Source organism: Hypanus sabinus, chromosome X1 (genome assembly GCF_030144855.1).
Source record: "Hypanus sabinus isolate sHypSab1 chromosome X1, sHypSab1.hap1, whole genome shotgun sequence".
In the NCBI taxonomy this organism is placed as follows: Eukaryota; Metazoa; Chordata; class Chondrichthyes; order Myliobatiformes; family Dasyatidae; genus Hypanus; species Hypanus sabinus.
Genome location: NC_082738.1, coordinates 11091335 through 11112713, shown reverse-complemented (window position 1 = coordinate 11112713; position 21379 = coordinate 11091335). Strand labels below are relative to the sequence as shown.

Here is a 21379-nt window from a genome sequence, read left to right as displayed (position 1 = left end):
TATACACCAAGACCTCACCACTACTTTATAAAGCTTCAGCATCACATCCTTGTTTTTATATTTTAGTCCTCTCGAAACGAATGTTAACATTGCATTTGGCTTTCTCACCTGCAAATTAATGTTAGGGAGTCCTGCACGAGGACTCCTAAGCCCTTTTACACCTCGGATTTATGAATTTTCTCCCCATTTAGAAAGTAGTCTACACCTTTATTCTTTCTATCAAAGTGCATGACCAGAGTCCAACTGCAGCCTCCCTGCTTTCTCAACACTGTGTCCCACCACCTACCTTTCATATCATTTGCAAATTTGTCCATACAACGTAAAAAGCAGCCCCTGGAACACCACCAATCACCAATCAGAAAAGGTTCCTTTATTCCTACTCTGATTTGTGCCAATTTTTCAGTGCTGGAGGGTGTGGGGAAGATGCCTCAGAGTAAAACTGAGATGACTGCTGTGAAGTTTATCTGACCAACGATTGAATAGGAGCAGTTAAAGCAAGGGTTGCCAAACTTCTTTATGCCATGGAACAATGCTATTAAGCAAGGTTGGGAACTCCTGAATTAGAGGATGAGACAAAGTCAAAATCAAATTTATCATCATGTGCGTAAGTACATTGTTGGAAGGTGCAAACTACTTTTAGTACTCTCTGTGTTGGTAATAAGAGTCAACAGACCAATGGGTCAGAATGGGACTGGATAAGGAATTAAAGTGACAGGCAACAGTAAGTTCAGGGTTGCCACCTGCTCTCACACACAGAAAAAGGATAGTTTCTGTTTGTCCTCATGTTCTACTCCAACAGCCTCGACATTGATTGGATCTGTAATTTTTGCCACCTTCAAAGAAATCCCACCATCACACACATCTGCCCCTCCCCTACCCTTCGTGCTCCCTTCATGACTCCCTCATCCACACTTTTGTTTGCACCAACCATATTCCTTTCAAGGGCACTTCCTATTGCAACTGCAGATGATACAACACCTGTCCTTTCACCATTTCCACCATCCAGGGAACCAGTCTTTCCAGTTGAAGCAGGAATGACCGCAAACATCTTGCTGTCTGCCACTTTAATTTCCTTCCTCTAACTGCTCACATTCATTCAGCGACTGGACAACCTTATTAATCCTGTCCCAATGCAGCCCAAACATTAACAAATACTTCTCCACATACCTCCCCCAATCTACATGCTACTCAATCTAGTTTCTCTAGTAAATCGCTTGTTGGACCAGATAACTTTGTTTGCAGCTTATTCACATGACATCCTATCAGGGAACCCCAACTTACCCTCTCTACAAACTTCCTTTTGTTCTTCCAACCTGAAACATTAAAGCACTTTGTTGTACAATACCAACGTCCACAATTTTTAAAATTTCACCCATTCAACTAATTATGACATAACAGACAAGCTCAGCCTAGTATTCTGGACAATTTCTAACAGAGTTCATTGGACAGCTATTGCAGTAATACCTTTGTCTGACTTTTCACCTGCTCACCCATACCCATCAACTCACTGACACTTACGGACTGTCCTGGTCTGTAGAATGTAGTCCGGCAGTGGTGAAATTTTCTTGCTCATCAAGGATACCTTGTACATACTACTACACCACTTATGCATGGAGGCTTTCTTTAATGCTTACCTCCATGCCATCCATTGCCATAGTGGCCAGATAATTGGGATCTTGCTTGTTCCAGCACAGTCGAAGTAATGGATGGTGCTGGGGATCTTCGTAGATGATGGTGCTGTGTTCCAGGTGTCTAAGGTCAAACATACGCACTGAACCATCTGCACCCACGGAAGCAAACATGTCCCTACCACCTCCTGCCCTACTGAATGCAATATCGTACACCTGCAAGTCGGGGGAAAAACAAAATTCAGTTTAGTAGCCTAATCACCAGTTTCAATCGTGGAAGAGGCAATGCAGCTTTGTAAATTAAGAAAAATTGGTTTAAAACAAAGTCAGGAAAAGCCTTGCTTCAATTCTCAAGCCCAGTGATCTCACTCAGCTGCATTAAGACGCTAGTTGACCTTAAGATAATTTAGGGTGGACAAAAGAAAGCAAAGGTGCACTTATTATTCTCAAGCAAATCCCAATGGTAATACTTGTGGGACACCACTGGACATTTGACATGACAAATTAGCCTGTCCACATTAATTGGTGTATCATCATCCTTTAATTATTTTGACCTGACTGACTAAACTACAGTAATGTGTTAAACTAAATCTGCCTACACAAAAGGAATCTGGAATTTTGAATAGAACTGGGGGTTTTGGCTGGGATTACGAAACTCCAGCTTCCTTGGCTGACAGCTTCTATTGATTATTGCAAAACCATGGCAGAACATAACGAATCAATGTTTTCAAATATGCTAGCAAAGTCATACAATTAATATCCATTCAGATATTACATCGGTAAAGGAATCTTGTACCTTAGGCTGGGGTTTCCCCCTCTGAAGCATGGGAGGAAGTAAGGTGAGTTATAGAGGTATATAAAATCATGAGGGGCACAGAGTAGGGGAGTCTGAAAGTAGGTATGTGGAATGAGCCAAAGGAGGGAATTGGCAGATTCAGGCACAATTACAATCTTTAAGATATTTGGACAGTTCACCGATATGGTAAACTCAGGTAAATGGGACTAATGTGGAAGAGTTGAGCCAAATGGCCTATAACTGTGACGTGACTAAATGTCCCACTCTCTATTCCTTCCCAAATAGGAATGAAAAGTGACCTTCCTGCAGTGCAAAAATGAGCACTTGCCTATTCACCTCTAGAAATTGGATAAAGTGCCTGTTAAACTGAAAGGCCCCAAGTGATCAAGTTTTAGGCAGAGCAGAAAGAACTCCATATTAATAAGGTTATAGCTAACCGAGAAATGGTAGATGCAGGTTGGCATAAAGTGTTCTGCTGGCTTGCATCATTAGTCTTTATAGGCACGAACCACAGAAAACCAAAAGCGGGAGAAAATACAGTTGACTTGTTTGAGTCAATGCAGATATTACTTTGTCATTAATTATTTCACATCTCTTTTCCCATACATGCCAACACCAAAAGCTATTTCAGAAGCACTTAAGAGGCATTGAAAAATAACTAAAATTAACTGGTTCACATTCAAGAGACAGAGCAGCCACCTCTCATGCTATACTGTAGGATTCTGTATTATTCTATACTAACCTTCCCCCCTCTACATAAATAGTGGAATTTCATGCTGTAAAGCTGTGTTGCTCAGAACACTAACTTGTTGGTTTTGGACATCAGCCATATCTGCACTGATGAATTTTTGGACTCCAGAGGTATGGGGAAAATAAAGTATAAAAATTAAACCCAATTATCGTAGCGTTCATTTGTAATATTACTGTTAATGTTAAGCCATGTAGATAAAAAATTTGTAGGATGTTTGGCAATTGTAGAACTATCACTGAAAATGGTTACTCAAGCAAACTGTAATAACCACTGTAAAATTATATAATCGGTAGAACAGTAATTGTTATGAGTGACTCAACCCCTAATATCACAACACTCAATATTACAGGAGCACAAAACAGTGCTACCGGCAATATTAAATAACTTTCAGCCTACAAGTGCACCTACTTCTGTGCAAGCATCCTCATTATTCTCAAGCTTCCCATGTGGTAAAAGAAAATCAATGTAAACATTAATTGCTAGGTCCTGATTATGATTATCTAACTTAGCAGAAATGTGGAATTACAATAGGCCCTGTGCTCAACACTTATCTGTTAATCTAAGCATGGATGGACATTGAGACCTCATTACCTCCTTATCATGAGCAATGAGCTGTGTTTTCACATGACCAGAAACTAGATTGACTCGGCCAAGCACCTGACCAGTCTCCAGGCCCCAAATTGTACAAGTGGTGTCAATGCTGGAAGTACCTGTGGAGAAAATAAGCCGTTAGTTGAAACATTTTTAGGGCAGCCACAGTAGCGTAGCAGCTAGCACAACACCATACTGGGTTCAATTCCTGCTACTGTCTGTAAGGAGTCTGTATGTTCTCCCCATGACCACATGGGTTTCTTCCGGGGTCCACATTCAAAACACATATGGTTAGGGTTAGTGAGTTGCAGGCATGCTATGTTGGCGCTGGAAGTGTGGCGACACTTGCAGGCTACCCCCAGCACAATCTTCAGACTGGTGTTGGTTGCTGATATAAGAACGCATTTCACTGCATGCTTTAATATACATGTGACAAATAAAGCTAATTTTTAATCTCTTAACAAGCTCTGAACATTGGTTTTTGAGAGATGCTTACATTTTTGGAAAATTGTTTAATCCTTTTATCTCAAGAAACATTACATTTTCTCAGAAAACTTACAACTTTTTGCATCAAATAATTCAACACTTAAAACAGTCTCTGCATTTCATTCAACAGAATTAGATTTTTTATATTCCCCTATGATTTGATGATGAATTATTTTGCTGGATTACTTTCTGTCAATTCCCTTTACAATCTTAGAAACTTTAATTAGATTGCTCTAGAATCTCCAATTGGAAATGAGAAAAATCTAACTGAAAATATAGCTTCAAGTTTTAAACCTCAAAAATATCCCATTACTCAATTCTGAAGAACTGATGTCATAATTTCAAACTATTTCCCCCTTTGTTATAAGCAATTTGCCTCAATCAGCTTTTGCTTTTTCCTGTCTGATTTCCCTATCTGTCATTTCCCTTAGTATGCAAAAACTTATCTCAATCTTGAATGTACTCGAAAAATGATCTCTGAAAGTCCTCTGGGATAGAAAAATTAATTTCATATCCTAATTGATTCCTCCTTTGGAGGATACACGCCCAGTTCCAGAGGAAACAGTTATCAACCACTCCAATTCCTTTCTCCATTTTTGTTTCATTGAATATACCTTATTCTTCTGACCTTCAGAATACACATGCTATTTTTACTCACTCCCTTCTTGCAGACAAACACCGACCCCTGGACTCAATCCTGTGAATCTAAGTTGTATCATGTCCTTAGATACAGTGACCAAAACTACATTAAGGCACAGCAAGTGCGATCTCACCCAAGCCCTGTTAAAATGATAGCAACACCAATACTTGCTTCACATGCATATTGAATACATTTCATTAACCAGAAAACTAAGTTCTCATTTTACACTAACATTTAAAAAGCAGTTTAATTTTATTCTTCTATTCAAAATGAATTTTAATACCCATTTTGTATCTTTGTTGTATGTTTAACATCAAAGTATCACCAAGGGTTGTCTATGGGCTTTTAATGCACATGACACAGTTACAACAGCAAGGGTTACTGTCATTTTACAAGACTTACAATGAGATCAGGTCAGGAAAACCAAGTAATTTTGATCCCTGTACCAAAGGACAGTGTAGCTTAGATTCACGGGATTGAATCCCGGGATGATATTCTTAGGCACAGTTCAATAAAAGCAGGATGGGGTACAAACATTTAAAGACATTTGGAGCTTTGTAGGGAATGCCAATTGCATAAATGCAAAATTCAGAGGCTAGAAGTGTAGGCACAGAGAACTCTCAGTTGTACAACTGGAGCAGATTGCAAGTATCGAGGAAGAGGCGAATTACCATGGGAATATTTGTGTTCTGTTTCTATGCCTCACCACAAGCCAAAGTACTTTAAGTCAAAGCAGAAGGATGATGGTTCAACAGAACACTCCAACCTTAACAGGGAGAGCAGGGAATCAGCAAAGAACTGAATTTGACAGAAGCAGAAACAATAACTTTTATTTTCTAAATATTTCATTGTGAGAAATTTCTACTGGTTCAGTAGCTATATCCCTTGATGTCTCTGCTGAAGGTGAGCCTTAAAAGAAAAAAAAAGACAAAGACAGTTGTAATGGCAACAGTAACCAATGAAATAGGAAGCCAATGACGGGATAGACTGAAAAATCAAAAATCAGCAAGCATCAACCGAACAACAAGCAGGGAGGAATTAGCTTTTGTAATAATTTCCAAGGATGCTTTCAAGCGAGATGTGTTTTGGTTACTGAAGCAGACTGGGAACGCGAGAGTGAATCCAAGAAAGAGAGTTGAAAGTGATTCCATGATTTGGAAATAATATACATGGCATGATTAGCAAGTTTGCTGGAACTAAATTAGGGAGTCTTGTTGATAGCAAGCAGATTACAAAGAATTTAGAAAGAGTGAGATCAATTAGGGAGATGGGCCAAGATAAGTGTGGGATAATGCATTTTGGACATTCAAAGCAGTGTAGGACTTGTACATAGAATGGTGGGGTGGAGCATTGTGGAACAAAGACCAGGGAATACAGGTAGGCGCAGAGTACACTGAAAGCATCTGCACAAGGGCACAAAGTGGTGAAGATGACATTTAGCATGCTGGCCTTCATTCAGGAGTAGGGACATTATGTGGTAGTTGTACGTCATTAGTGAGGCCACACTTGAAGCAGTGTGTACAATTTTCATCCCCCTACTATTGGCATTGTCAAGCTGGTGAGAGTGTACATGATATTTGGATACTGCATGGACTAGAGGCCTGAGTTACAGGGAGATTTGGCCACACAGGATCTTTATTCCCTGGAGCGCATGATCTCAGAAAATGATAAAGTACAGTTAATTAAGTACATAACTGGCTACAGACACATACAATAAATCACCCTTTTTGTTTTTATAAGGAATCTATGAGATGTGATTGGCAACCCAGTCGATCTCTAACTGGATGCCCAAATGGATTTGGATCAGAGTCTACAATGGCACAAATTATTGCATCAGCAGCAAGACTAAATTTAGCTTTATATCACATCAAGATCATAGCAGAGTTTCATGGACATGGTGCTGGTCTGTTAAGAAAACTTGCAAGTACTTAATCACAATATTACAAATGACCTTCTCGGCCACAAAAGTACCTTGAAGTCTTATAGAAACCACAGCAACTAATTGATAAGACTGCTTTTAGGTTACCTTGACTGAAGAATAATTATTGACAAGGCACTGGGGTTAACCAAGTTATTCTCAAACCATCTTCACAATAGGACACAGAAACTCAGTTTAATGCCTTAACCAAAGAGCAGAATCTCCAATGCACTACCTCCTCAGACATCACAAAAAACAGCCAGTTCAGAAAGATATTATTTACTTTATTTTTGATTACTACTGAACTGATAGGTTACCTCATCCACTTGAGGTCAGAAAAAAAATCAATTATATTCTGGTGGGTTTGTATTCAAATGTATGACAGACTGCATAAACTTGATAGATTTTACTCTTAAGAATAACAATGAAATGAGCTATGCTTTCACTTCCTTTTTGATGCAAGAATTTTTATTGAGATTATTAACTGAATTTTAAATTTGCAGATGTTACAATTGTATTTGGACTCCTGCCTCTATATTATTAATTCAGACTTCCGCATTACTGGAGCGGTGATTTAACCATTAAATCACCACACAACTTTCAGTATTGAAGCATCAGTTTGGAATTTTTCTACCTTTCTCTGGAATTAGACCAGAAAACACCACAACCTTATAACTTTGAGGCAAAAGTTCTTACACCAGCGCCTTTTGTTAACAAAATAGCTTTAAGAGAATTCAGGTTGAAAACTTGGAAGAATTTCACAATAAAGTAGCAAAATTTGGAGCAGCAGCTTATGCAAGATTTCAAAAGACCAGATATTTGAGAGTTAAGTAATTTGCCTGTTTTTCTCCTGAAGTGCTTTGGCCTTGTGACTGTTCTTCAGGCTTTAGTGTAAACACGAAAAGTGATGAATTAATTGGTGAATAAAGCAATATATAGAAAAACCAGAATGATAGTGAAAATTAAAATGGCCCTGCAGCCAAATATACTACAGCCACATCACCAGATCAAATTAGCTAAGGCAACCAAATTAATAATTATTTTTAGACTCACCAAGAGGGAGTCTTACACTTTACACTGCATCTGTCTGGTGCTCTGAACAATGCAGTTCATCCAAAGACCTTCCCAAATTATCTGCACCACAATGTTGCTTCCAATTAAAGTTGTCACCCTCCACAAAGAAAGGACACAGGTTACGAGTCTCCCAGTTATCCGACCACACAAGGACTATGCACAGAATCTGGAGTCCCATTGATGCCATTCTCAATTCTGTTGCTGCAAAGTCAACATGCGCCACTGTCCTGAGCCGCTCAAAGTGTGATGGACAGGAATTATTAGAGAGCTTAAGATAAAAGACCATTAGGGGCAAGTGATCACAATATGTTAGAATTCACCCTGAGATTTGAGAAGGAGATGCAAAAGTCAGATGTATCAGCATTACAGTGGAGTAAAAGGAACGACAGAGGCTTGAGAGAGAAGCTGGCTAGAATCGACAGGAAAAGAATGATGGCAGTACAGCAATTTCTGGAAGCAATTCGGAAGGCACTGAATATACACATAATAGGCTGTAATCAGCATGGTTTCACGGGAAAATCTTGGCTGACAAATCTGTTGGAATTCTTTGATGAAATAACAAGCAGGATAGACAAAGAGAATCAGTTGATGTTGCATACTTGCATTTTCAGAAGGTCTTTGACAAGGTGCCACATAGGAGGCTGCTTAACAAGCTACGAGCCCATGATATTACAGGAAAGATTCTAGCATGGACAAAGCAGTGGCTGATTGACAGGATGCAAAGAGTGGGAATGAAGGGAGCCTTTTCTGGTTGGCCACTGGAGACTAGTGGCATTCCACAGGGGTCTGTGTTGGGACTAATTCTTTTTATGTTATACGTCAATGATTTGGATGATAGGATTGATTTTTTCCTCCCCAAAGTTTGCAGATGATATGAAGATAGGTGGAGGGGCAGATAGTTTTGAGGAAGTAGAGAGGCTGCAGGATTTTGATTAGGAGAATGGAATATAGTGTCAGGAAGTGTGTGGTCATGCACTTTGGTAGAAGAAACGAAAGGGTTGACTGTTTTCTAAATGGACAGAAAATACAAAATTCTGAGGTGCAAGGGGACTTGGGAGTCCTTGTGCAGGTTTCCCTAAAGGTTAACTTGCAGGTCGAGTCTGTGGCGAGGAAGGCAAATGTAATGTTAGTATTCATTCCAATAGGACAAGAATATAAAAGGATGTAATGTTGAGACTTTACAAAGCACTGGTGAGGCCTCACTTGAAGTATTTTGAGCAGGTTTGGGTCCATTATCTTAGAAAGGATGTACTGAAACAAGAAAGGGCTTAAAGGTTCACAAAAATGATTCCAGGATTGAATGGCTTATCACATATAGAGAGTCTGACGGCTCTGGGCCTGTATTCACCAGAATTTAGAAGAATGAGAGGTGACCTAATCGAAACCTATCCAATGGTGAAAGGCCTTGATAGAGTGGATATGGAGAGGATATTTCCTGTGGTGGGAGAGCAAGACCACAGGACATGGCTTCAGAATTTAGAACCAAGAGGAGGAGGAATTTCTTTTTAGACAGAATGGTGAACCTGTGGAATTTAAGGCAGAGGTTGATGGATTTTTGAATGGTCAGAGCATGAAGGGATATGAGGGGGGGGGGGGGGGGGGAGAAGAGCCAGGAGATTGGGACTGAGAGGAAAATTAGATCAGGCATGATGAAATGGTGAAGCAGACTTGATTGATGACAATTCTGCATCTATAACTTGTGGTCTAAAAATTGATCCAGATACTCATTCTTACTCAACATTCACCATGATCAGATGAATGCAGATTTAATTTATATGGACAGTATAGTGGTTTACTGTTTCAAGCCCTCTCAACACTCCACAATCCATGCTTTATGGGTAAAGAGTGGACAAGTGAAGGAAGCTGCTGACAATTACAGAATAAACCCTGAGTGGTGCAAATATAAAGAGCTTACATGCCTGAACTGATGAATCAAAAACGTCAGGATTATCTGGATTGCAGAGACAATGGTGGTCTACTGGTACAGGTTAGCAGATTGTCCTAGAACATTGATCCCACGAGTTGTAGGCTGGGATTCTGGAGCACTGCAGTTATCATAGCATAGACTAAGGAATGAGTTCTCCAAAGAATGCTGCAACCTCTAACAGTGGACCAATTTCTGGGGAAGTCGAAACAAAGCTAATACCTCAAGTGGCAGCAACAGAAACGCTGCATGCAACAACTGGGTATTGCATAGCCCAGCTAGCTCAGTCAGTACAGCACGGGACTTTTAATCCCAGAATCATGGGTTCAAGTGCCGCATTGGGTGTTGCTTATGGGATGACACCATAGTGTAGCAGTCAGCGTAATGCTTTTACAGCGAGAGTGACCTGGGTCCAATTCCTGCTACTGTCTGTAAGGAATCTGTATGTTCTCTCTGTGACCACGTGAGTTTCCTCCGATGTACATACAGATAGTACGTTAATTGGTCACATGGGGTGTAATTGGCAGGGCACAGACTTGTTGGACCAGAAGGACCTGTTACCATGCTGTAATAAAATAAAATGGAATTGGAAAATAGATTAAGCAACATAATCAGGAGTACCAAGAATAATACAAAATTGTAAAAACTAAGATTTGATTGCCTTGGAAAAATAGCTTTTATCCTTAGTCTGTCGTGCAGGAATTAGCTATAGAGCTCACATTTTTGAGAAAGTTCCTTTGATTTGAGGAAGGATATATATAAAAAAAGACAAGTGCACATGATGTCTGCAACACAACCTAATTTCATCACTGTTAGATCACAATCACATAGTCAAATATACCCTCAAGTGCCTGCCAAATGAAATAATCACGTTAACCTGTCTGAATGAATATGTTTTTGAACTGTGCATCAAGTTAAGATGGAAGTAAGAAATACAAAGTAATGGCCAATTGTTCTCAGGTGAATAACCCTCTCCACATGAAAAGTCACTGCAAGGGCACTTTCTCTCAGTGACCAAAGAACCAGCGGACTTCATCTTTCACAGATACAGTGCAATGGATGTGGCCTTCACTGTGTAACAATTCCAAGAAAAATGTAGAGACAGCAGAGCCACTGTATGTGGTCTTTTTTGACTTACCAATAGCCTTTTGAATGTCAATTGAGGTCTGTAGAGAGAATCCTCCTCAAATTGGGCTTCATTCCAATTCTGATTCATCTCCATTCCAAGTCATACTTGTGAATATGCAAACCACGATTTTTAACTAATAGACCCATCTTTATCCTAATCCCAGTGCAGATGGAACAATTCCCTGCCTCCATTCAAACCATTATTCAAACAATTCTTCTCAATGTAATGTTGCACCTCACATCAACAAACTTCCTATGGGGTGAACTAATAATGTACATTTTCACCTCCATCGTAGAATCAGGGTCACTCCAACCTCAAGATCAGACAATGCTTACATTCACTCAATTTCAGAAGCTGAACTCCAGATCATCCACTGAATCATGCAAGAAAGGGCCCTCCACATAAATCCACAAAACAAACGCCACTTACCAATCTGCCCTTACTGCACAATGCTGCCTCCTTATAAATAAGTGCTCACTAGGAGACTGGGAAAACAAGGGTCACTTTCCACACTCTAAATACCACCTCTTAGTAAAGGCAGACATTGATTATGTAACTTTCTATTTTTCCAGCATGCCAGACAAACATTAGTCAACTAAGGGATACAGCATTCAAAGATCAAATGGCCCAGCTTCTTTTATACTTTGAAGACACTGACCACTCACAGCAAGCACCTCAATGTACGAGAGATGTGTCAGCAGTGGCATCTCAAAAATTTTTCAAATCCTTTGCCTAAATCAGCAATCTTTCTCCTAACAAAGGCTCTAATCAAACTAAGCCCACTTCAATACATGGGCCTTTTACTTGCGTGAGACCTAACATTGCCCGCACCCAAATTCCTGAAGCAAACATTCTACTCTGAGCTCTATCACAGCATGAAACATGGAAATAGGCAACAATTCAAACACGTTCCCCCCCAAAAAAAGCAACATTTTCACCAACTTGAGAATTCTTGTCTATGAATGAGGAGCATCCAGAAAATACAGCAAAATTGGGCCCAGCCTGTTTCTAAGCCATGCAGCAAGGATATTCTCCAACATATTCTACAAATACCCTCATCCTGAAAAAGCATTTCAGGATGTATATTGTATACACTTCTGACATTAAATGTACCTTTGAAACCTCTAGAACACTTCAAACTCTGTCAAATCAAAACATGGTTTGTCTCTTTCCTTGTCCAGGAAGGATCAGGAGCTCAACCATCTCCAGGCCAAGACCTCTCAGACTGCAACTGGGTAATACTGCTCCTCTTTCACCACTACTCTCCACCCACCCCAGATCTCTCATGCCTCCCTCTACTCATCTTTAAATCCCCTTTTCACTTCTAAACCCTCTTTATAATCCACTTTCCCTGACCTCTCCAAACCCCCACATTCCTCTGACCCCAGCTCTGCTGTGTCTACACTATCCCCACCAACCTTCCGAAGGAGAACATCCTGTCCTCAGCAGGGGCCTTACCGTCATCCCTCCACACTCACTCACTTCAATGAGTTCCACACTCGCCACAACACCATTCTTTTTCCATTAGCTCCACGCCTACTTGTTTGGCAACAATTCCCGCCCACCCCCCCCCCCCCAACCTCTTGGATAACCTGTTCTGGATATTTTCATCTAGCTGCCAATAGGACATTAACTGCCACTTGCACACCCACTCCAACCTCATCCCTTACCATCAAATCCACAAACGGCAATGCTGTTGTAGGCTGGCAGACAGGACTCTACCCTGCAGAGGCCAGGCAGCAGTTCTCAGACACCTCCTCGTAATTCCGCCTGAATCAAGACTACACAGAGAAGCAACTGGCCACATTTTCCCTCACCATTACTGACCTCATCACTTCTGGAGCTCTCCCTAATATAGCTTTCAATCTCATTGTTACCAATAAATCCAAGAACCATAATAGAAAGAAATACAGCACCAAAAGGGGTGGGCAAAGAGCCAGTGAGCAAGACAAAGTGTGCTAATACAAAAGAGGAAAATAATAGTAAACACAAAGCAACCCACACAAAACGCTGGATGAACTCAGCAGGCCAGGCAGCATCTATGGAAAAAAGTAAGCAGTCTCGTGTTTCTAATAAATGTAGTACTGTGCAAAAGTCTTAAGCATTCCAGATTTTATGTAAATTTTGTTTTAGAAGTTTATTTTTTGTCTCCTGCATTATGCCATTAGAAAAGAGCAAACTTTCAAACACTCATTTTCCAAAAATATTAATGTTAGGAGTTTTTGTATTTTGTTAAGTTTTATTCATTATGTTTAAAGTAACATTATGTTTTAGACCACTTTTCAAATAAAAACGTCATTACTTTGTAGGTATCGAGCCAAGTGCAATATTAAACAAAGATAGCAAACAGGATGCTGATGATCAATAACAATGAGTTGAATGAACTAAACTGATTAACTGAAACAAACTGAGCAAAGGACAATTAAAAGGTGAGGGTGTGGCAGATGTGACAGTTTAACCTTCAAATCATCAATTCTTACACCATAGCAAGAGTGAGCATAGCAACAAGAAACAAGGTGGTCATCCTGCATCAGCAAGGTCTCCCCCAGGCAGAAATTTCACAGCAGACAGGAGTTTCAGTGAAAAGAACAAGGAGTTTAACAACAGATGGTATGGGCTCCATACAGCCCCAAACTCAATATCGAGGCTGCCTGGAATAACCTGCAGAACTAGGCTATTTGGCCCATTGAGTCTGCTCTGCCATTCCTGAACCTGATGGTGTGAGTCCCGAGGCTCCCTTCATCCTGATGGCAGCAGCAAGAAGAGCCCATGTGGATGGTGGGCAGCTCAAATGATGGATGCTGCATTCCAACAACAACACTCCGTGTGCTCAGTGGAGGGGAGGGCTTTAGCCTTGGACTTTCTTGATCCGTTTCCATCTCAATAGACAGATTATCCACCACCGTCTTCTACAAACACACTGATTCCCAGTTACCTCAACTGTATCTCTTCGTAACACACAATTACATAAATGAATCTGAGCAACTCCTTCCCATTCAGCAAATAACAGGACAACTATCAATCAATCTACAAATGGAAAAGTGGCAATTACCATCCTGCAGTTGGGAAGCACAGCCTCTTCACACAAATATCAGAAGCCCCCATACTAGTGAGTAAAACTTTTGTAATGTCCAACTACAGACCCAAGTAATTTGGCAAATTAGTTTTGCTTGATGTACTATCTTTTGAAAGTTTTAATTCTTGAAACAACTTTAATTCAATTTTTTTTATTAGCCTTTGGATTAAAAAAAACACCATTAAATGAATACTTGCTAACTTAACCAAAACTAAGATTGAACCTTTAGTTCAATCTGAGAAATATCTGATTGAAAAATGCAGGAAATAAATTGTTCCCAATCATAGTTTCTTTCCATACCCCACCTCCCCTTATCTCTTTCCCGCACTTGGCCAGGGTTCAACTCCTCTCACACTGATGAGTGTAAAGTTCACTATTTAAAAACAGGAAGAGTTGCAATAAACCCAAATCCTTTCCAGTTGTATGCTGTCTCAAATTTAGCTCCTAGCATCTGTTTAATATTGCAATGGAGTAATGCAATAAACCAGCAAACACATCAAGGGGGTTCTGTTCACTCAGAGCCACAGACTTCCCCCTGGGTAATCAATCTGTCTGCTCTGTAACCATCTGGCATCATTACAAAGGTTTTACCCAAAATCTATGGAAGGAGAATAACATTTATGGTTCTAATTGCACAAAATTATGCGCCACCCATCGCCAGAGTTTCCAGAAGGTATGCAATTAGCCGAGAGGCAGCGCACAGCCTTACCCAAGAGATTTGGATCCACTTCATTCCAGTCAAATGAAGTCAGAGGAGCACAGAAGTCAGAGTTCTTGTTATTGTTTAGTAAACATTCCAGTCGGGTTTCAGTATCGCTCACCTGGAATATTAAGAAAATATGTGCACATTTCATCACTTGCACTCTTCTTCCCAATCTTGAAAAGCCCTGAAGCCCCTGCTCAGTATAGCTGCTAAATCACCCAAAATCCCAAGGTTCCTTCTGAATTCACAACAGAATTACCAGACTTCAAGGGATGTTGGACATCAGAGGGCAATTCATACTTTGGGGAAATCATCATACCCAACATTGATATACCCTCAGGAATGTGTAAATATTGATACAAAAAAAACCCAGAAGAATCAAGGCCACTTATACATTTCTATTATAGAATGAAATCACAGTAATGCGACTGTATTGAAGACCAATTGGCCCATTATATCTATGTCAAACAAAAAGGGCCAGTCAGCCTCATCCAGCTTTCTCGCTCTGTAGGTTATGACTCCTGTAGCACACATCCAAGTGTTGTCTGAATGTGATGACAATTTTGCCTCCCCACCCTTTCAGGCAGCAATCCCCAAACTCCACCCTGGAAAAGAAAATTCCTCACATGCTGTCTAATCTAAGAATAGACATAAAATCTCTGCCCCATGGTTTGAATATTTCTTGGGAATTAGGTCCTTCCTATTTTATACTCCTCAGGTCCATTCTCTGTACTAATGAAAACCCTGGATTATTCATAAGAACTACACCTTCCATTTCTGGCTATCTTCAAAGATTTCTGCATCAAAAGAAATCTCACTTTTCCTGTGATGCAGCTATCAGAGCTCTGCGGTACTCAAGCTGAAGTCTCGATAATATTGCATACATTCTCTGCTCTCACATCTGTACCTTAACTAATAAAGGAAAACATTCCATACCTTTGTAACCACCTTACCGCTACCTCTAGGAAACAGTCCCAGTTCCCTTTGTCCCTCTTTGGATTAAGTACCATTTACCATTCTTTGACCCAATCGACAATGCCACTTATATCCTTTCTGTAGTTGAAAGCTCTTTACCTCAATACCAAATTGTGTATTATCTGCAATTCTCCCCCCGTCCCAAATTTGGATCTAAACCACAAATATATATTACAAATAGCAAGGCACCAAGTACTGAGCCCCATGGATCCCCATAATGAAAAGCCTCTGATCATAAAACCACTCATCAGCCATTACTTTTCCTTCCTGCTACTAACTCAATTCGGGACCCAATTTACTGATCTTGAGCAGCTTGCCTTGCAGGACCCCAAAAGCCTAGCTAAGGTTCAAATAGATTGCAACATAGCATATAGATTGCCTCCATCCCCTCAGATGTTTTTATCCCCACAAGTTCAATTAAGTTAGTCACTTACAAACATCTCAACAAATCCTTGCTGGCCACCCTCATCTTTCAAAGAAGGATTATAGTGCTCCTTAAAATGGATTTCAACAATTTTACTCACAATAAAAGTAAATTTAATAGTTTGTAATTACTTGGTTTACCCCTTCCTCCTTAAACAGCAATAGGAAGTGCTTTTTATTATGTTTCTTCCATTCAGAATTTCACATACATCCCCGTACAATACTCTTAATGGCCACTTTATTAGATACAGAAATGGAACCCAGCATGGTTGTCTGCTGCTGTAGCCCATCTACTACAAGATTTGATGTGTTGTGCATTCAGAGATGCTCTTCTGCACACCACTGCTGTAACATGTGGTTAATTGAGTTACTGTCAGATTGAACCATTCTGCCATTCTCCTCTGACCTCTCTCATTAACAAGGCATTTTCACTCATAGAACTACTGCTCACTAGACACATTCTCTGTAAACTCTGGACCACATCTTGTCCCTCCACATTCTGGTTGCTTTTTTGGCATCTAATAAGTTTTTCTTCATGTAATTATAAAGCATCTTTGATTGTACTTGTTAATACATTTTAAAGCCTCTTTGCTTTCTTGTTTTGCCTTTCTGTTTGATACCTGCACTTTGTATACATTTTTTTTTAAAACAGACTTTGCTACATTAAGTGCTTGTCATTAGCTTTCCTTTTTATTTCATTTTGCCCTCTGCACACTTTGGCAGTCCACCATTTTGTATGGAAATATGCTCACCCACCTTTTCCCTTTCTGGAAATATCTGCCTTTGCTTCAAGACAGGATCCCATTTCCATGCTTCATTTAAGCTTACTGCAATCCTGTTTCCTGCACTACTTTTAAACCCCATTGGGCTATTTACTGCACTTGCTTTAAACACATTAGGTTTGCTGGAAAATGTTACTATGTAACTAACACTAAAAAAATGTGAAATTAAAGATTGTTGAGACATCAACAAGAGTAACATCCAGTCCTCTGGAAAATCTGCCATAAAGCTCCCCAAGGATGCTTTTCTCATCCTAACAGTGTTTCCCACCTCAAACAATATAGCTTACACACTTCCCAGCAGTGGCAAACCTGCCCGTAATGACATTAGCCCCAGCTTAGTTGTGGTTCTACAACCCCCATGCCCAGGACTGTACTTCTCCGCAATTTCCCCGGAGCCACTCTGAATGGCCCAGGAATCTAAAGCTCCATCATCATTAATCCAGCCACACAACATCCTGCACTCATTGACACGTGGCACCAGGGTAATCCTGAGATCACCACTACCGTCCAGGTGCTGCTGCTTAATCTCTTTAACTCTGCATGCAGGGTATCACCCCTTTTAGTGGTGTTGCTGTGAACAATGACCTCCAGCGTGTCCTGCAGTAACTCAGCACTCCATCACCCAGCCACAAGGCAACAAACCATCCCGGAATCATGCTTGCACCCCTCCTTTAGAATGCCTCCTGCTTTCTCCTTCCTGTGCAGTGGAACCACCCATGGGGTCATGACTCTGACTAAGCCCCATCAAGATTCAGAATTGAGGACTGATTAGAGAGCCCCCAGTGATACCCTGAATAACTTGTTGGGCAAACTCCTGGTCTCTTTACCTGCACACTCAATCTCCAAGGGACTGCTGTTTGAAATGTGGTACAGAAACACTCAGCCTCACCGATAGACAACAGCTTCTCCAGCTGCAGACACTCTACAATTGTGGTTGTTCAGGACTCAGGAGCAATCCTGCAGGTCCTTCATGCCATAAAGTGTGCTGGTCCAGGAGGCTACTGAGCAGAAACAAAAGCAACATCTGCCCCCACCCCCCAAATCCTGGATTCAAACTATTATACAGTGTGAATTTGATTATCCAATATTGTTTCATTTAAAGTCCCATTCTTGATTACAGCTACTCCATTCATTACACCTATAAACATTACATTAACTGTAATACATAAACCAAGTATGTATATATTATACAACCTTGAGATTTGTCTCCTCATAGGCAACCACAAAACAAAGAAATCCCAAAAGAACCCATAAAAAAGACCAAACACAATGTGCAGAAAAACCAAATCATGCAAACAATAAAAGTACACAAATAACATTCAGAATTGAAGTTCACGAAAGTGAGTCCACAGATACAAAGCCAGTCATCACAGGATCCGATTCAGGAGCCCGTTAGTTGCAGAGACAAGTAAACCTTGCCAAGCAGTGAGCCAAATCCTGGTCCAGACACCCTGACCAGCTTCTCCAGTTTACCCTTGCTGCTGATAAGACTTATTGACAAACCAACTTTGCAAATCTTCTCCTCACCCCCTCCATAACCTTAACGTTAATTTAAAAAAAAGGTAAATGAGGCACCAGGATGTGGTGTAAGGAGCAGAATTGGACACAGGACCCCAGAAGAGCTCTGGCTATTTCACAACTTCCCTACTCATGCACTCTGTCTCCACTTGTGAAGCTCTAGACCCCCATATTTTACTGAATTCTGTCTCACATTCAACTACCTGCAAGTCCTTTTTCCTTAATACACATCATTACTTGGCTTATTACACCTTTTCCTTCACTTCATCTCTCCAGTAAACTTGACTGCTAAATGACAATCTAGCATTATTTTTTCAATTTACTGACCTCTTGAGCACTTGTACTTCCTCAGTTCATTTTTTTCCTGAAAATTTAGAAGATTTATTCCCATCATTATTTTTTCCCATGTTGCCTGTTTTACTAATCAGCACCATGAGTGTTAGATGAGTTTTGAAAATCCACATACAAACTTCAAATCAGGTGAGCCAGCTTTTATTGGTCTTCAACAAATCCCTGTTGATCTGACTTGAGCTTCTCAAAGCACCTATTAAACTTGTTCTTCCACAGTTAAAAGTTTCCAACATCTCTCACACACCACTAATGTTAAATTGGCCAACCTGAAGTTGCCTGGCATGTCCTTACACACCCTTACCAAAAAAAAGCTCCACCCTTCTGTAACCTAGGATGGATCTCTCGATATTTTGAGCACAGTCAGCTTCCTATTCATCCATTTGGACATCAACCATCACCTCAATTACTTCTAGTCCTAATGAGATTTGGTCATATTTTTCCTTGGTAAAAATATTTCTTGCATTATCTTCTGCTTTTATTCTTCATCTTATTGGGCTAATCCTTCCTTTCACTTTCAGATTTCTCTTTATGTGCATGCTAAGCTATTTTTTCAAATGATAAGACCTCTCCTGTCTCATACTCTCTTCAAGTTATTTCACTCTGCATGGCCCACATGTGAATTATTCACCCGAAATTAGTCAAACGCCCACCTTTGCTTCATGATATTGTTTCTTTCTTGTACTTGTTTTCCTATGATACTTCTTAGCAGGAATTTACCAAACTTACACAAGTAACTCTTTAAAGGTCAACTATTAGTCAGTTAGCTTCACATTGGGCTTCCTTTAACCCAGATGAGGCCACATGGGCTTGTCCTCCTCCAGTTAAGCTCTTCATTTACATCACTCCCTTCAGTTTACCATGATATCTTACCATCACCCCCCCACCAGTTCCAACAGTCACAAACCTTTTCCTCCCTCTTCTCAGCATCATTCTCCTACTTAACACTTCCAGGGATCTTGCCAGGGTTCCCTCTAATGCTACCAATCACTTCCCTTCATTGGTGGATGGAGGAGGGTATGAGAGAAGTACCCTCCCCCCATCAATCCCTCCCCATCCACCAATCACAAGATGATCTGAACATAGAAGAGTTTAGTGTGCAGTTCTGGTCTGCTGATTTAAAGAAGAATGTTTGGACAGTGTACTACTCTGATTCATGAGCAGGTATGAGGAATTGTGTTGATTAGTCCTATATTTATTGGGAGAATGAGAATGGTTCTCATAGATACCTATAAAATAGGACTAAACAGATTGGATACAATGACAACTTGGGTCACAGCCTCAGAACATGAAGCGTGCCAATGAAAACTGAGATCAGAAGTTTCATTGCCTACACGCTAGAGGATGGTGAGGTTGACTACAGAAGACAGAAGCCAAATCATTAAATCTGTCAAAGGAGGTAGATATTTTGTAATGCCAAAAAGATCAAGTGATCTAAAGAGGAAAAGGGAACAGGGCACTGAAGTAGATGGTCAGCTGTAATGGCACTTAATAAAGCTCCTGTAACCCAGGTTCAATCCTGAGCTTGGACACCATACCTGTAGTCATACCTGTGATCAGGCGGGTATTCTCCCACAACCCAAAGCCATTAGGGTAGGTACGTTAATTACTCGTGTGTAGATTAAGGCTATAATTTGAGCATTCACTGAAAGGAGGGAAAATATAGGAACCAGCACAAGCTTTCTCCCCTACAGATCCTTAATCCCCTCACACCGGCTCTCCCACTTCTTTTTAAATCTACACCCCCCCCCCACTCCGGCTCTCTACCCTTCTCCTTATGTCTTAAATCCACCCCTCACAGGGACATCTCCCTTTTCCCCCATACCCCCGACACTCCTCTCCAAACCCACAACCTCTCCGCCTCCCACTAACACAGGGCCTTCGGCCTTTCTCTGGCTGTCTATATCCCCCCCCCCCCCCACTCACAGCCAGGCCTCAGGCTGGCCTTACCCTCCAGACGCGCAGATAGTCCCCGGAGGTGGCGAGCAGGTCAGGGTAGACGCCTTTGGTGTCCGGGATCCACATGATCTTGGTAGTGGGGTAGGGGTGGTCGAAGGTGTTGCGGGAGATGAACTCTGAGCTCTCCTCATCCAACCCCACGATCTGCACCTTGTTGTTGTACTCCTCCACGAAAGAGCCGAGTGCCAGACGGAAACGCTTGTCGGGCCGCACGCTCCAGTTCATGGCGTACACGGTCCATGGTGCCTCGTACTTGTAGATTTCCTTCCTCTTGCCGTGCATGCTCATCTTGGGAGGAGAGGCCTACCCTGTGCCTCTGCTCAACCCACCTGCAACGGACCGTTCGTCAGCGTACACCCGCCACCGCCGCTCACAATAAACCGCTCAAACTCACAAAGGAAGCCCTATATTAACTGACAGTCGTAATACCCAATCACCGCAGCACATTGGTGGGCGGACCAATTTTTCCCTAGACTGACAACAGAGAAAACCAATAGGATGCAGGTGTTTGGTGGCCGGGATTATCGTTGGCACGTTGAAGCTGATTTATGGTTGTGCGTACGCAGCCTACGCCGTAACCCCGATTTTCACTTCTGCGTCGCTCTACGCCGTAGCGAGCATGCGTTGGTGTGCGCCAAAACGCGAGTTGGCGGTGGGG

The 21379-nt window shown here is 41.1% G+C and overlaps 1 protein-coding gene across 1 annotated transcript in view; it reads right to left on the bottom strand.

Annotated features, from left to right (window-relative positions):
- The window catches only part of dcaf7 (ddb1 and cul4 associated factor 7), a 33918-nt gene extending 12784 nt beyond the window's left edge, over positions 1 to 21134 (bottom strand). Inside the window, exons 1-4 of the mRNA XM_059955777.1 lie at positions 20713 to 21134; positions 14723 to 14834; positions 3767 to 3885; positions 1635 to 1844 (exon numbers count right to left, since the gene is read on the bottom strand). Coding sequence (XP_059811760.1) covers positions 1635 to 1844; positions 3767 to 3885; positions 14723 to 14834; positions 20713 to 21009 — 738 coding nt within the window. The 5' untranslated portion in view covers positions 21010 to 21134. The remainder of the gene's footprint in view (positions 1 to 1634; positions 1845 to 3766; positions 3886 to 14722; positions 14835 to 20712) is intronic.
- Between the last annotated feature and the right edge of the window lie 245 nt (positions 21135 to 21379).